General features: G+C 38.0%; 2 protein-coding genes across 19 annotated transcripts in view; both read right to left on the bottom strand.

The window, feature by feature from the left end:
* Positions 1-15,882, bottom strand: part of LOC127510393 (scavenger receptor cysteine-rich type 1 protein M130-like) — a 149,868-nt gene that overhangs the window by 49,137 nt on the left and 84,849 nt on the right. Inside the window, exons 5-13 of the mRNA XM_051889884.1 lie at positions 14,974-15,166; positions 14,574-14,888; positions 13,908-14,222; positions 13,134-13,448; positions 12,658-13,020; positions 12,303-12,620; positions 11,873-12,175; positions 11,703-11,786; positions 11,391-11,509 (exon numbers count right to left, since the gene is read on the bottom strand). Of these exons, the coding sequence (XP_051745844.1) occupies positions 11,391-11,509; positions 11,703-11,786; positions 11,873-12,175; positions 12,303-12,620; positions 12,658-13,020; positions 13,134-13,448; positions 13,908-14,222; positions 14,574-14,888; positions 14,974-15,166 (2,325 nt within the window). The remainder of the gene's footprint in view (positions 1-11,390; positions 11,510-11,702; positions 11,787-11,872; positions 12,176-12,302; positions 12,621-12,657; positions 13,021-13,133; positions 13,449-13,907; positions 14,223-14,573; positions 14,889-14,973; positions 15,167-15,882) is intronic.
* Positions 1-15,882, bottom strand: part of LOC127510388 (deleted in malignant brain tumors 1 protein-like) — a 103,806-nt gene that overhangs the window by 30,199 nt on the left and 57,725 nt on the right. For 3 of the 18 annotated variants that reach the window (XM_051889860.1, XM_051889854.1, XM_051889874.1), the window contains exons 2-8: positions 10,439-10,498; positions 10,193-10,258; positions 9,791-9,859; positions 9,580-9,630; positions 9,413-9,475; positions 8,385-9,240; positions 7,781-8,064 (exon numbers count right to left, since the gene is read on the bottom strand). The gene's annotated coding sequence lies outside the window, so the exon portion shown is untranslated. Of the gene's footprint in view, positions 1-6,017; positions 6,818-7,780; positions 8,175-8,384; positions 9,241-9,412; positions 9,476-9,579; positions 9,631-9,790; positions 9,860-10,192; positions 10,259-10,438; positions 10,499-10,696; positions 10,776-15,882 lie in introns of those variants that run through there. The other 15 variants (XM_051889869.1, XM_051889868.1, XM_051889866.1 and 12 more) reach the window with 12 other exon arrangements.

The raw sequence follows: 15,882 nt of genomic DNA, 5'->3' as shown, positions 1-15,882 counted from the left end.
AAAGATGGATTTATGATATAATCACTCATTTAAATTTAGTTAATTCTGAACAAAGAAGTTACATAGTGTACTTAAATACAAAAAATAGGGGAATAAAGTTTTGTAATATAAATCTTACATCAAAAATAAAAGACACTGAAAATTCATTCTTTACCAGAACAGATCAGTCCCACACTATTGTCACTGGTGCACTTGTGTTTCTGTGATGATGATATTGAACAGAATGAAATCTGAGACTCATTTCCTCTGCACTGAATCTCTTGTGTCCACATCTGAGCGTCTCCTTTGCCAAAAGCATCTTCTCCCAGCACCTGTACAGGAGCCCCACAGTCCAGCTCTCTACACACAACCTCTGCATCCTGCTGGTCAAAGGCAGCAGCACACACTGACACCCACGACTGATTATGAAGTATCTCCACTCTCCCAGAGCAAAGATGAGAGCCAGCAGCAAGTCTGGAAGGATTATGACCTATTTATATTACATGAATCAGAACGCACATTAGACAAAAACACATATAATACAGATGTAATGCAGAGAAAACATGTAAAAATACAGATATGTTAATACACAAAGTTTTCAGCATAAACAATCATTCTTTGTGTAAACAAAAATCCACTGGCAACAAGTACAAAAAGCAAAATTGGAATGCTTTTAAGTCCAGCATTACTTACCTGAACAGATGACCCCGGCATTGGAATGGTGAGTACAGTCATGTATGCTCCATCCGGATGCCCCACAGTTCTTTAGTGTAGACTCTGATCCAGTACATAACACAGTACTCATCCAGATTGGTTCTGATCCTTGTCCAAACTGAGCATCAGCCAAAGCATCTACAGGTTCTCCACAGTCCAGCTCTCTACACACCACTGCAGCATCAGTCATATCCCAAAAATTGCCACATACTTTTCCCCACTGACCTCTATGATGAACCTCCACTCTACCAGCACAACGACTGTTACCACCAACCAACCTCACATTCTTTTTATCTAAGTGACAGAAGAATAAAGCTAGAGACTAGGCATAAAAGGTAAAAAAATAAAAAGAATAAAAATCTCATGTTTTATTTCTTACCAGCACAGAGCAGCCCCTGGTAATTATCATGTGAACAACTGTTGTTATGAAATAATTTTGAACAGAAGTGAATCTGAGATTCATTTCCTCTGCACTGAATCTCTTGTGTCCACATCTGAGCATCTCCTTTGCCAAAAGCATCTTCTCCCAGCACCTGTACAGGAGCCCCACAGTCCAGCTCTCTACACACAACCTCTGCATCCTGCTGGTCAAAGGCAGCAGCACACACTGAAACCCACGTCTGATTATCAAGTATTTCCAACCTCCCAGTGCAGCTGGAGTTTCCGATAAGCCTGATACCTGAAGTAGCAAGAGATAAATACATTTTTGTTTGTTATCTGAATGTATATTTGTCATTCATTTTTACCACACACTATTTATTAATGTGAAAATAAATGGAAAATAATTAAATGCTTTATGAAAGGTTAATTTAAATGGATAGTTCAGTCAAAAATGAAAACACTTGTCATCATTTACTCATCCGTCCATCCATCCCCCAAACTGTTTGTCCTATGTAGGGTTGTAGAGATGCTGGAGCCTATTGCATCTCCATTGCCAGTCCATCGCAGGACACACACAGACATACACATCCACATGCTCACTAATACCTACAGACAATTTACTGTCTCCAATTCACCTATCATGAATGTCAATCCAAATTCATATGACTTTCTTTTCTTCCATTTTTAAAGAACATTCTGGCCAGTGACTACTCTTATGAACATAATAGAAGCGAGTTAAGACGGGCTGTTGAAGCACCAAAATGACAAAGAAGAATAATAAATTTTGTTCTGTTACACAAAAGCTATTGGATGTCATTTTATAAAATAATGCACAAACCTCATTTACCACTTTATGGTGTTTCTTATTTTTGGATCTTGAAAAAAATATCTTTTTGCTCCACAGAAGAAGGTGATTCTTATTTGGCCTGACTTGAGGGTGAGTAAATAATTAAAGAATTTATATTTTGGGGCGAACTATCCCTTTAAGGCAGGGGGATCATAAGTGATATAAAAACAGGATTGGGGTTTGGAGCAGCTTACCTGAACAGATGACTCCGGCATCATTAGTATGATCACACTGATATAAACCCCATTGAACTGATCCACAGTTCTTCAGTGTAGATTCTGATCCAGTACATAACTTGCGATTTGGCCATATTGGTCCTGTTCCTGATCCAAAATAAGCATCACCCAGAGTATCTACAGGTTCCCCGCAGTCCAGCTCTCTACACACCACTGCAGCATCAGCCATATCAAAGTCAACACCACACACTGTTCCCCACTGACCTCTATGAAGAACCTCCACTCTACCAGCACAACGACTGTGACCACCAACCAATCTCACTCTCATAAGGTCTATATAATGAATAATGAAAATAGTGAGAGATAAGAAAAAGATACAGACAAATAGAAAGAAAAATGTACCACACAAAGAGGAAAAAAATATTATGGAACTAATATGTATTCTAAATTTAGTAGACATTAAAATTCATTTGGTTTATTAAAAAAAAAAAAAAAATCCTCTAACCTGCACACACTAGATCAACACTGTTGTCATCAGAACAGTTGTTTTCAACTGATGGTGATGTTGGACAGAGGTGAATCTGAGACTCATCTCCTCTGCACTGAATCTCTTGTTTCCACATCTGAGCGTCTCCTTTGCCAAAAGCATCTTCTCCCAGCACCTGTACAGGAGCCCCACAGTCCAGCTCTCTACACACAACCTCTGCATCCTGCTGGTCAAAGGCAGCAGCACACACTGAACCCCATGTCTGATTATCAAGTATCTCTAACCTCCCAGAGCAGCGAGAACCTCCAACCAGCCTGACTTCTAAATACAACACAGATCAAAAAAATCATGGCTTATTTTAAAGGTATATGGCAGCAGACACATCTCCACCTCCAAGGCCCCATCCTGAATGGACAAAAGCCCTAACAATAAGCAAACCTAGGAAATGTTGTGAGTTATATCCAAATGAAGACAAATTCTTTTTTTCATTTTTTTTTTTAAAAAAAGCTAAAATTGTAAAACAAATTGTACAATTAATAGTCTATTTTCACAGACTGTGATGACGTGTTTTAGCGGTCATCAGTATTGTAAATCCTGCAAAGTTTTTTTATATTTTCATAAAAACATTATAACACTATACTTCATATTATATTACCTTTGCATCAAATTACAAAAAAAAAAAAAAAAAGTTAACACTGCTGTGAGGGTTGGGAGGTAAAAATGACATCTTTCTCTCTTCTGACTGACTCTCTATTTTTTTCCTCTTTTTGAAAGTTGTGAAAACATTATTTTGGAGTTTTCCTTTACTATTGGTGCAAATGGAAACAAAAAATATATTTAATTAAGTCTCTTATTCACCGCTCTAAAAGTTTACCCAACTATGACGACTTCCGTTTCTAAGAAACCTGGAAGTGTGAAAAGGGTCTATAGACAATATCTATTTTTATGTCACAATTATTTTAGCAGGAGAGAAGGTAGAGAACAGTCATGTAAACTTAAAATGATGACTGCTTTTGACAAGTGTTTTTATTACAAAAATACAAAACTTTTAACTTACCTGAGCAAATGACTTGAGCACTCTTATTAAGACACTCGCCATGAAAACTCAATTTTATGGATGCACATTTCTTAAGTGTAGACTCTGATCCAGTACAAATTGCAATTTTCATTAAGACTGGCCTTGAACCAAGTCCGAACTGAGCATCACCCAGAGCATCTACAGGTTCCCCACAGTCCAGCTCTCTACACACCACTGCAGCATCAGCCAAATCCCAGCCAACACCACACACTGTTCCCCACTGACCTCTATGATGAACCTCCACTCTACCAGCACAGCGACTGGTACCATTTACCAGTCTCACATATTTTATGTCTTGGAATGTAAGAAAGAGAGAAAGGCAATAGAAGAAATGAGTTGAAATGTAAAATGTCAAAAACAAAAACAAAAAAAAAATGAAATAAATTTGCTCTGTTGCATTTTGAACTCCTACCAGTACACAGCAAACCAATGCTGTGCTCATGAGAACAGTTGTTTTCATGTGATGGTGATGTTGGGCAGAGGTGAATCTGAGACTCATTTCCTCTGCACTGAATCTCTTGTGTCCACATCTGAGCGTCTCCTTTGCCAAAAGCATCTTCTCCCAGCACCTGTACAGGAGCCCCACAGTCCAGCTCTCTACACACAACCTCTGCATCCTGCTGGTCAAAGGCAGCAGCACACACTGAAACCCACATCTGATTATGAAGTATCTCTAACCTCCCAGAGCAGCGAGAACCTCCAACCAGCCTGACTTCTACATAAGACAACATAGATCAACAAAACATTGACTTATTAAAAAATGTTTTGTTGAATTGTTTTTGAATGACTGAATAAAGAAACATTTTAACAATTAAAATCAACTTAAGTATTAGAAACCAATATGGAAGCACAAAACTTTATACACAGATATATATAAAATACCTTACCTGAACAGATGACTCCAGCGTCTTTACTATGATCACAGTTGTGTTTTTCCCATCCTCCTGACCCACACTTCTCCACCGCTGACTCTGATCCCTTACACATGACAAAACTCTTCCAGATTGGTCCTGATCCTGGTCCAAAATAAGCATCACCCACAGCATCTACAGGTTCTCCACAGTCCAGCTCTCTACACACCACTGCAGCATCAGCCAAATCCCAGTCATCATGACACACTGTTCCCCACTGACCTCTATGAAGAACCTCCACTCTACCAGCACAAGGACTGTGACCACCAACCAACCTCACATTCACATGGACTGATGATGAGAGAGCTGACAAAATGAGAGAAAGATAAAAGGATGAGGAAGAGTGGAAGAAAAAAAATACATACATAGGGAGAAAAAGTGGGACAATAAGTTTTTGAATTTAATTTTTTTTCCCTCTGTATTGCAGTGGACCTCTTTAGCTATTGAAATGGTATTGTATAAAATGATTGTGCAATACGGAAGCCATAAGGTGCCATGCTTTATTCTTTTTACTGTATTGGTTTGTCAGAAAATTGTTTGATCACAGCTTAATTTTTTTTTAGGATCTCAACATGACAAAAGTTGTTCTCTCTCCCTATTTTTTTTTTTTTTTTTGTTATGGATGTAACAAAAGCCATTTCTATACTCTATATACACTGCTTAATCATGGATAAGTAAACTGTGAAAAGGGAAATATGTCAATTAAACACTTCCAAATTAATGTTTATCAAATCAGAATTTTATCATTGTAGACACTAAAGTGATTATTTCTATTTCATTTCTAGTGAACTCAAGGGACAGAGATTTCTGTACAGTTATAGAAAGATGTTTGACAAATGCAGTTAAAAAGTTTGCAACTGACCAGAGAAACGGTGAAGAGTTTTGTCACGTGAAAATTAATCAAAGATCTAATAATCCTATTATCTGTAAATAACAAATGCATTTATTATTTATTATTATTATTATTATTATTATTATACTGTCATCTGAAACACCACATTACAGTCAAACTTAAATGTAAGTAGTCTATTTGAAAAACACAATACTTAATTTCTGACAGTAACTTCACCACTTTCATCCCTTGTGTACTTACCAGCTGTGATGAGTTTTACAACTGTAGTCAGTAAAATGAGTGTCAGGCATCTCTCCATCTCTCTCTGCTTGATTAATTCAACATCCAGTTCAAGCTTCTCCGCACTGATGATACAGAAGTACAGACATCCTCTCACCCCCCTTAATGGTAGAGAAAGAGGTCCAACACCCTCCAATCACACTCGCTGTTACCTTATTAGACACAACAGAGGAAATCATCAAACAACTTCAGTGACAAATCAGACGAGGCTTTTATGATTTTCTCCATATATATCAAACTGTCAGCACTGATGAACTCCTCCTCTCCACCCATCAAGACACACACAAACACACACACATATATTTGACTTACAGGAGACAGGAAACTCTCCAGTTTATTTACAGCATCAAAGCCCAACACCTGCAGAGACGAGATAAAAACACTGATAACTAACTGTAAATGTCCTAAACACTGTCTATTAGTGTATACATATGTTAGCATGACAATAACATGCAATAAAATCAACTCTGTAAAATGAATGCTATTGTAAAATGGCATTTAAAAAATTAAGTTAGTAAACATTTGCAAGAGCACAGTGCACAAATTAGCCCTAATTACAGCGAGGGGTGGATAACATCACAAAATTAATTTTGTGAAACATTCCTTTCATGTGTGTGAAATAATTGCTTTGACAAATGTGAAACTGACCCAATTCCACAAAAGTGGCTTCAGGTGGACCACAAAAACCATAACTCTCATTCAGTGAAGATAAGCATGTTGTTCACCTTGTGACCAGCAGAGAGAGCCAGTCCTACAGTACATATCTGCCGAAGCATCCTGTACTGCATCTTCATACTTTGAGTATTTTACAGTGTGGACGAGAGCTTTCTAAGTGATTTTTTGATAAAATGGCAAATAAAAAAAATGTCCCTCCTACCTGACTTTCAGGTCATATAAAAATAAAAAAAAATAAAAAATATTACAAGGCCACATTACAAGACTTAATTCAACTAAAAATATGTGGCAGTAATGAGCAATTGTCACTTGAAGGGTTAGTTCACCCAAAAATGAAATTTCTGTCATTAATTACTCACCCTCATCTCATTCCAAACCCATAAGACTTTTGTTCATCTTCAGAACACAAATGAAGATCTTTTGGATGAAATCTGAGAGCTTTTTGTCCCTCCATGAACAACTACGCAATCGACGCTTCAAAAAGTTCATAAAGAGACTGTAAAACTAATCCATATGAATTGAGTGGTTTGGTCCAAATTTTCTGAAGAGACTCGATCGCTTTATATAATGAACAGATTTAAAGGCACATTATGTAAATTTTCGCCGCTAGAGGTCGCCTATTCAAAACAAAGGGTAGTAGCTTGATGATGCCGAGATTGAGCGGAATCATGGGAGATGTCATCTTTACCTCACAGCTGGTGAAGAAGAATCAGCAGGACTCGGGCAGAATATCATATTAATAAAAGCTGGATGGCTTGCGTTGTTAATTTTAAAACATATTGTATGATGGAGAGAGAATGCTGTATTTACTGTTACTAAAAATGAAGCTCCATCTGATTATGTTATTTTAGCTACTTAACAAAATAGTGTTGTCTCTGAGGCATAATAAAAACATGGTGCTCACACAAACACAGGTTTGAACAACTTGAAACTGAAATTATAGTAAAGCATCAAGCATCAAAACTGCTTTAACAATCCTAAGACCGTAATGACGTAAAAATAAATAAGAAGTTCTCAAACCTGTAAGATCCTTACTGTATATTCATATCTGGAGCACTTTCCATCAGAGACAATATTGTCATTGAAACAGGGCAAAAAAGCCAATTATAACAATAATATTCACAAACAAATTCTAAAATCTTAGGCTAGGCAAGTACTTACCTCAATTCTTGTTTAATCACACACTTATGATTGGATTACTAATGAAACTGTCAGAACAGTAATTACTTAATTGATGAGTTATCATATCAGAGTGGTCATGGTCATAATTATAATGAGGTAATTTTGCCTCATCAACTCTTAAAACATTTTGTGTTTAGACAGGATATAACTTACATTTTCTTGTAATGAGCATACATGTTATAAATCGTACAAATATTTTTATTTCGTTAAACACCTACTGCTTTCTGTTGTCCTAGTCCAGCTGCAGCACCACACATTTCAGGACACACAGTTGTTCTGTCCCCAGGGTAAAGATGGACACTACCACAATGTCATGTTTTCGACATTTAAGATGATCTAACCAATTAGGAGCAGATCTCAGGCCCACTGAATATCTGGGTTCATTGCCAGATCATCCACAGTTCAGCTCTTGACAGATCAGACTCGTTGTTTTTCTGAACCTCCACTCTACCAGCACAGAGACCGTGACCTCCAACCAACCTCACACTGCCTGCACACAAGACTGATGTGAAAAATCACTTTTGCATTTTCACTCAATTAATATGAAGTCATAAAACCTGCACATATAATATTATAACACATCAAACCACAAGACCATTTAATGCAATTACAAAAACGAATATTTTGCTTCCAGAAGTTTTTAAATAAATAAATATCATGAAGAAAATATGAACAATAATCTATATAAATCAAACTAAGAGAAATTCATTATTACACAAGTTATTGATGGCACAAAGGAAGATTCTTATGTTAAATATTAAAGTACTCTAATTTAATATGTTGAAAGGAACTGTCTGGCCCTTTAACTGAAGGTAAAATTACCTGCACTGGTGAGTGTGACGACTGTGGACATCAGTAGAATTGTCAGACACTTCAGAGTACATACAGCGCCAAAGTCAGACACAAGCACTGCTGACGAAAAACACTAAGACAGAGAGACACATCAAACTACTCCTGAATAACAGTGTACAATATTTCATAGACTTTTATTGAATTTTGCATTTTGTGTGCAAAAAAAAAAGTTTGAAACAAAATGTCTTGTAACATTCCCCAGTTTCACAATAATGATAATAATAATGACATAATATCCATGCACACAGTCAGTCTGATTTTAATGGTAAACAGACAGAAAACATTCAAATCAATTCAAACCAGCAATTAAATTGGACACAAATATAAAACAAGTACATAAATCAAACATATGCATGCCATGTATCAATGTCTGACTGTCACAAAACACTCTGCAGGACATAAAGTGAACAACAAGCTCTTCTGCTCAGTTCAAAGAGTCTTTACATTCTTTTGAGGTAAAGATCCTTGACCACAGCTGCTGTTTGTAAACTTGTTTCCCAAAGTACATTATTTAGCAAAATATTGTGTACACTATCAGTGGGTCTACATTCAAAAGGAATATATTTTTTTTAAGTATGATGTTTTTAAGTTGTAAAATGTTAAAGACTGGGACAGTGGAAGTTAAATGGTGAAGCATCTGAAATCATTACAATTATATACAAACTGATTAACTGTTAGGATTTTTTCTTCTCTCAAATTGCCAAATCTACATCATAGAAATGTTTCAGATCACTTAAAAGCTTTAAAAGGATTTAAAGCAGTGGGTGTGGTTTGAGTTATACAGTCCCTCCCTGTTTTCCTGGCTCCTCCCCCACATCATCATAGTCTGTTATTAGAAAATAAGAGCAAATTAATTTATCAATATATGCTTTACAGATTATTATAAAAACATCAATATAGGCAGTTAAGTTAAATGAGCTATCAAGATCACAGAAATGGATATTATAAATCGATTATAAAAACTAAACGAAAATGGTAAAAAGGTGTCAGTAACGTACCAATCATGTCACTCATACACTCCCTGACACTCTTCACATCATCATAATCCTCCTGAACACCCTCTACTATAAATGTTTTTATTATTAATTACTTGAGTTCATATGCCACTATAATTTGAAGACAAACAAAAAATGTGTAATTTGAGAGAGTAATGTGAAACCCACACCTGCTTTATCATTGGAGAATTGTCGTACAATGATGACATCATCATAGTTTTCTGGCAAGTCAAAATATACAAAATAATGACAAATTTTATGCATCCATTCAATGTACAAAATTTGGGATTTTGAAACAGTGCATATGAAAAATGCATATCAAATTAAAATGCATATACATCTATATTGTTAAACCTGTAGAAATGATTATAAGAAATAAACCTGTATCACGAGGTCTCAGTCCAACAGTGATTACATCATCATAATTCTCAGGTGTGATTTGCTGCTCTTCTAAATGAGTTAATAGTAAAGAGGAAATAAACAGAAACTGATTTTACTATTCAGAGGCCTAATAGTCCAGAGGCCTAATAGTTTATTTAATTTAGTAAAATCAGTTAAAGGGATAGTTCACCCAAAAATGAAAATTCTATCATCATTTACTCACCCTCAAGTTGTTCCAAACCTTTATAAATTTCTTTGTTCTGCTGTACACAAAGGAAGATATTTGGAAGAATGTTTGTAACTAAGCAGAACAAGAACAAAGAAATGTATACAGGTTTGATGGGAAGTAAATGATGATAGAATTTTCATTTTTGGGTGAACTATCCCTTTAAAGTCACTGACCTTTTGGCCCTTCAGTGATGATGACGTCATTACAGTAGTCAGGAGCGGCTCCTACTGCAGAATTTGCTTTAAAAAGTATAGATGAAAGAAAAAAAAAAATTCACTACATCTATGTTTTTAGGTTTATATAATTTAAACACAGTTAAGATAAAAACATTCACTTAGCAAGTTAATTAAACATCCATTCATTTCTGTATGTAGCAGATAAGATTTGAGTTATATTGGTTTATATTTGAGTCCTCTAACCTGAAAGAAGCTCATCAGCATCTTCATACCCAGAATGCTGTTCTTCAGAAAGGACACTTCCTGTTATGGGGAAGTAGATTCATCAGACACATGTTCACAATCATAAATCAGCCAAAATCCCCACTTCCTTTGAATCACAACACTAACCCTGTATCATTTCAGATAACACACAGAAGTGTGATTTACTCTACTCACCTCTATGAATAAAGTGATTACCTTATTGATCTCCACAAATCAGACACTATGGCACTTACTCACCCCTCTGAGTGAAGAGACTGTGTCTTTGAGTAGGTCTGTGGTGAAGCTCCTCATAAACGGCTTCAGTCGTGCTCCTGTGTCTCCTCTTAGAGAGAGCTGTGAGTGTAGAGAGACAAACCTGCTGTCAGTTCACAACACATGACTGATCACACACTGAATAAGACACAATATGACAGTCTCTGGATCTCTCCTACCTCTCCTCATCACTCTGTTCTGCTGAATCAGTATAAGCAGTGGCACTAAGAGCAGTAAGAGCACAACTCCCAGTACAATCACAGGCACAGAGAGAGACGCTGCTGGAGGAGTTTGTGGAGGAGAGACTGATGTTGAGCTCACTGTCTGAGAAACTGGAGGAGAAGATGATGTTGTTGTGGCAGGAGTAGTGGACACTGACAAATCTGACAAAACAGACACATTAAAAAACATACAGATACACAAATATTATTAGCACTAAAGTTATGTAAAAATAACTAATATTGCTCAGTGTTTCTCTGTGACCTGCACAGGTGAGTCCAGCGTGCTCTTTGTTGGAGCAGTCAGTGTGGTTCTTCAGGGAGAGAGGACAGTCCCACAGGTGAATCTCATTCCCTCTGCACTCGACTCTGTTCAGCCACACAACACCTTGACCAGCACCAAAGGCTGAATTCCCATCAGCCCTCAGTGCTGCTCCACAACCCAGCTGCCTGCAGACCACCTGAGCATCGCTGATGTCCCACAGATCATCACAGACTGAGCCCCACACAGCGTTATGATACACCTCCAGCCTCCCAGAGCACCGGCCCTCCCCTTCACTCAGTCTGAGAGGAACATGCTCTAAATCACAGACAAGTAGACAATATTATTGGCCAACAGAGTTCTGTCAGAACAGCGACACCTACAGTGTGTTATGGGTGTGGTGTGATATTAAATCCTGTTGGTGTACCCAGAACAAAATCATATCCATACTGTACATGCATCACATATGGCTGTTATGATTTTTATGTTCTTCTACATCAAATGAACTTACTGTTCACTACAGTAGGAGTCATACACTGTCTCTGATGTGGAGATGTGGAGCAAGACAAATGTGGGGACTCATGAGTCTCCTGTTCTGTAATCACAATCACAATATAATATACACAATTAATATAAAGGATTACTGCTGTTTTTTAGTGATGGAAATTGCATCAGTCTTACCTGAGCAGGTGACTTTGGCCACTTCATCACTGTCACAGTCATTCTGTCCCCAGGGTAAAGATGGACACTGCCACAGATTTGAATCATGTGGTCGACATTTCATTTCATCCAGCCAGTTACGAGCTGATTCTACTCTTGGTGTAGAATCGGACAAAACACCAGATCTTCCACAGTTCAGATCTTGACAGATCAGACTCACTGTGTCTTTGTCCATCTTATTGTAACACACATTACCCCAGGATCCATTGTAGAAAACCTCCACATTCCCTTCACAGCCATCGGTTAACCTGATCTCTTTAAACTCTGAACAGAAGTGAGAAAAAAATTGTGCATTTTAAAAGTGTGGGCATTATGGGCGTGTAAATGTGTTGAAGTTTCTAAAAAAATTAAGTTGAATATAAACATACTGTCTATATAGCAGCATGCTTACCTGAGCACACGACTCCTACATCCTCCTTGTGTTGACAGTCATGTTTTCCCCAGCCTGGAGAAGAGCAGCTCCACAGGGACGTCTCATTCCCCTCACACTCCACCTCATCCAGCCATATGGGTCCAGAACCAGGACCAAACCAGGCTGGTACCTGCTGGTTACTGAGGGCCACTCCACACTGCAGCTGTCTGCACACCACATGGGCATCTTTAATATCCCAGGAGTCATCACACACTGTCCCCCATGAGCCGCTGTGAAAAACCTCCAGCCTCCCTGCACAGTCTCCCCCAGAACCCACCAGCCTGATGGACCCGCGACCTGATATTCAGAGAAAGAAAAACACATTAGTGATCACTAACAACTGAAGAATCTGCCCAGATGTTGCTCTTCTCACCAAGGCAGGCGATTGACAGCTGTTGTGTGGAGCTGCAGTTGAGAGTTTGTGGAGATCTGCAGTTCCCCAGATGAGCTTCACTCCCAGAGCACTGGAAGCCCGTCACACACTCATGACTGTGTTCAGGACTGGATGAAGAGGAGCCGGAGAAGTTCAACACAGAGCCACAGCCCAGCTGTCTGCAGACCACAGAGGATTCAGTGAGACTCCAGGAGTCCAGCAGAACTCTCCTCCAGACCTGATGGATGGAAACCTCCACCTCCCCCTCACACTGTCTCTCTCCAGACAACCGCACCAGACCATCATGAACAGCTAGAGAGGAATCTAGAAAGAAGATGTCAAGTTTTACTAAAATAAGAATTGCTTTAGAATGTGAAATAGATTATATATTACATCATTTTCAATAGCATAATGGTCTCAGTGTCAAATAAGTTTACCAGAGCAGATGACTCCAACATCTCGTCTATGAGAACATTCAGCTCGACTCCATGAAGAGATGGAACATTCTGAGAGTTTTGTTTCATTCCCGTCACAATCAAACACATCAGCCCAGATTTCACCACTTCCTTCGCCAAACCAGTCTGATCCCACAACAGACACAGCAACCCCACAATTCAGCTGTTTACAGAGGACACTGGCAGCTCTCATATCCCAGCATCCATCACACACTGTGCCCCACTCATTGAGAAACTGAAGCTCCACTCTTCCAGAACAAGAATCTGAACCGTTTACCATCCTGAGATCTGTGTAACCTGGACAAAAAACTTTTGTCATTACAAGGCACATTACAAAAATATCTATCATACTGTCTTAACTGAGAAAAATCTTCTGTTTGTGTGTGTGATGTAAAGAGGGGTCAACTAATTCTTAAAGATATGCTATGTAACTTTTGGCCCTGTAACAGTTAAAAAATAAACCTGCATGCATTTTGCAGAAGAACATTGTTTGGGTGGGAACCCACCAGCAGAAACATAAATATAAGCCTATGAATCAGGATAAGACAAAAATATAGTTTGGAAGATGGATTTATGATGTAATCACTCATTATTTAAATTTAGTTAATTCTGAAAAGTAAAAAGTTACATAGCGCATTTTTAAGTTAAATATTCTGTAACAATGCAAAAAATAAAAAAAAACTTAGTTGAATAAAGTTTTGTAATATTGTAATATAAATCTCTAAATAAAAGATGCACTGAATATTGATTCTTTACCAGAACAGATCAGGCCCACATTATTTTCACTGGTGCAGTTGTGTTTCTGTGACGATGATACTGAACAGAATGAAATCTGAGACTCATTTCCTCTGCACTGAATCTCTTGTGTCCACATCTGAGCGTCTCCTTTGCCAAAAGCATCTTCTCCCAGCACCTGTACAGGAGCCCCACAGTCCAGCTCTCTACACACAACCTCTGCATCCTGCTGGTCAAAGGCAGCAGCACACACTGAAACCCACGTCTGATCATCAAGTATCTCTAACCTCCCAGAGCAGAGGTGAGAGCCAGCAGCAAGTCTTGAAGGATTATGACCTGTTTTTATTACATGAATCACAGTGCACAGTAGACAAAAACACAGATAATACAGATGTAATGCAAACAAAACATGTAATAATACAGATATGCTGGTAACACTTTACAATAAGGTTCATTAGTTAAACATTAGTTAATGTATTAACTAACATGAACTAACCATGAGCAATTAACTAATGTTAACTAATGAACCTTATTGTAAAGTGTTACCGATATGTTAATACACAAAGTTGTCAACATAAAACAATCATTTATGTGTAAACATAAATCCACTGACAACAAGTAGAAAAAGCAAAATCACTGGAATTGATGGAAAATTGTAATGTAATCATTAAGTCCAGCTTTACTTACCTGAACAGATGACCCCGGCATTTGAATTGTGAGTACAGACATGTATGCTCCATCCTGATGACCCACAGTTCTTCAGTGTAGACTCTGATCCAGCACATAACACACTACTCATCGAGATTGGTTTTGATCCTTGTCCAAACTGAGCATCACCCAGAGCATCTACAGGTTCTCCACAGTCCAGCTCTCGACACACCACTGCAGCATCAGTCATATCCCAAAAATCGCCACACACTGTTCCCCACTGACCTCTATGAAGAACCTCCACTCTACCAGCACAGCGACTGTTACCACCAACCAACCTCACATTCTTTTTATCTAAGTTACAGAGGAGTAAAGAGAGAGACTAGGCATAAAAGGTAAAATAATAAAAAGAATAATAATCTCATATTTTATTTCTTACCAGCACAGAGCAGCCCCTGGTAATTATCTTGTGAACAACTGTTTTTATGAAAGGATTTTGAACAGAAGTGAATCTGAGACTCATTTCCTCTGCACTGAATCTCTTGTGTCCACATCTGAGCGTCTCCTTTTCCAAAAGCATCTTCTCCCAGCACCTGTACAGGAGCTCCACAGTCCAGTTCTCTACACACAACCTCTGCATCCTGCTGGTCAAAGGCAGCAGCACACACTGAAACCCACGACTGATCATCGAGTATCTCCAACTTCCCAGAGCAACTGGAGTTTCCACTAAGCCTGACACCTGAAGTACCAAGAGATAAATAACTTTTTTGTTTGTTGCCTAAATGTGTCATTCAATTCTACCACACTGAACCATTTATCAATGTGAAAATTAATCAATAGAAAATAATTCAATGCTTTATGTAAGGTTGACTCTTGTCATCATTTACTCATCCATCCATCCTTCCCCAAAACTGTTTGTCCTATGTAGGGTTGCAGGGATACTGGAGTCTATCGTGTCTTAAAGCAAAGGTAGGGAAAAATACCCATGATGAATGGCCAGCCCATCACAGGACTAACACACACATTCACATGCTCACTAATAGCAACAGACAATATAATGTCTCCATTTCACCCATCCTGCATGTTTGTGGGGGAACTCACACCCATGTCAATATGACTTTCTTGTCTTCGATAGAACACAAAAAGCTAATTTTTAAAGAATATCCTGGCCAATGGCCAGTCTTTTGAACTTGATGGAAACGAGTTAAGATGGACTGTCAAAGCACCAAAATGACAAAGGATAATAATAAATTTCATTCTGTTACTCACATAAAAGGTATTGGCTGTCATTTTATAAAATATTAATGCACAGACCTCATTTACCACTTTATAGTGTTTCTTATTTTGG

This window comes from Ctenopharyngodon idella, chromosome 4 (genome assembly GCF_019924925.1).
Source record: "Ctenopharyngodon idella isolate HZGC_01 chromosome 4, HZGC01, whole genome shotgun sequence".
Classification (NCBI taxonomy): domain Eukaryota; kingdom Metazoa; phylum Chordata; class Actinopteri; order Cypriniformes; family Xenocyprididae; genus Ctenopharyngodon; species Ctenopharyngodon idella.
This window is presented reverse-complemented; position numbering and strand designations above follow the sequence as displayed.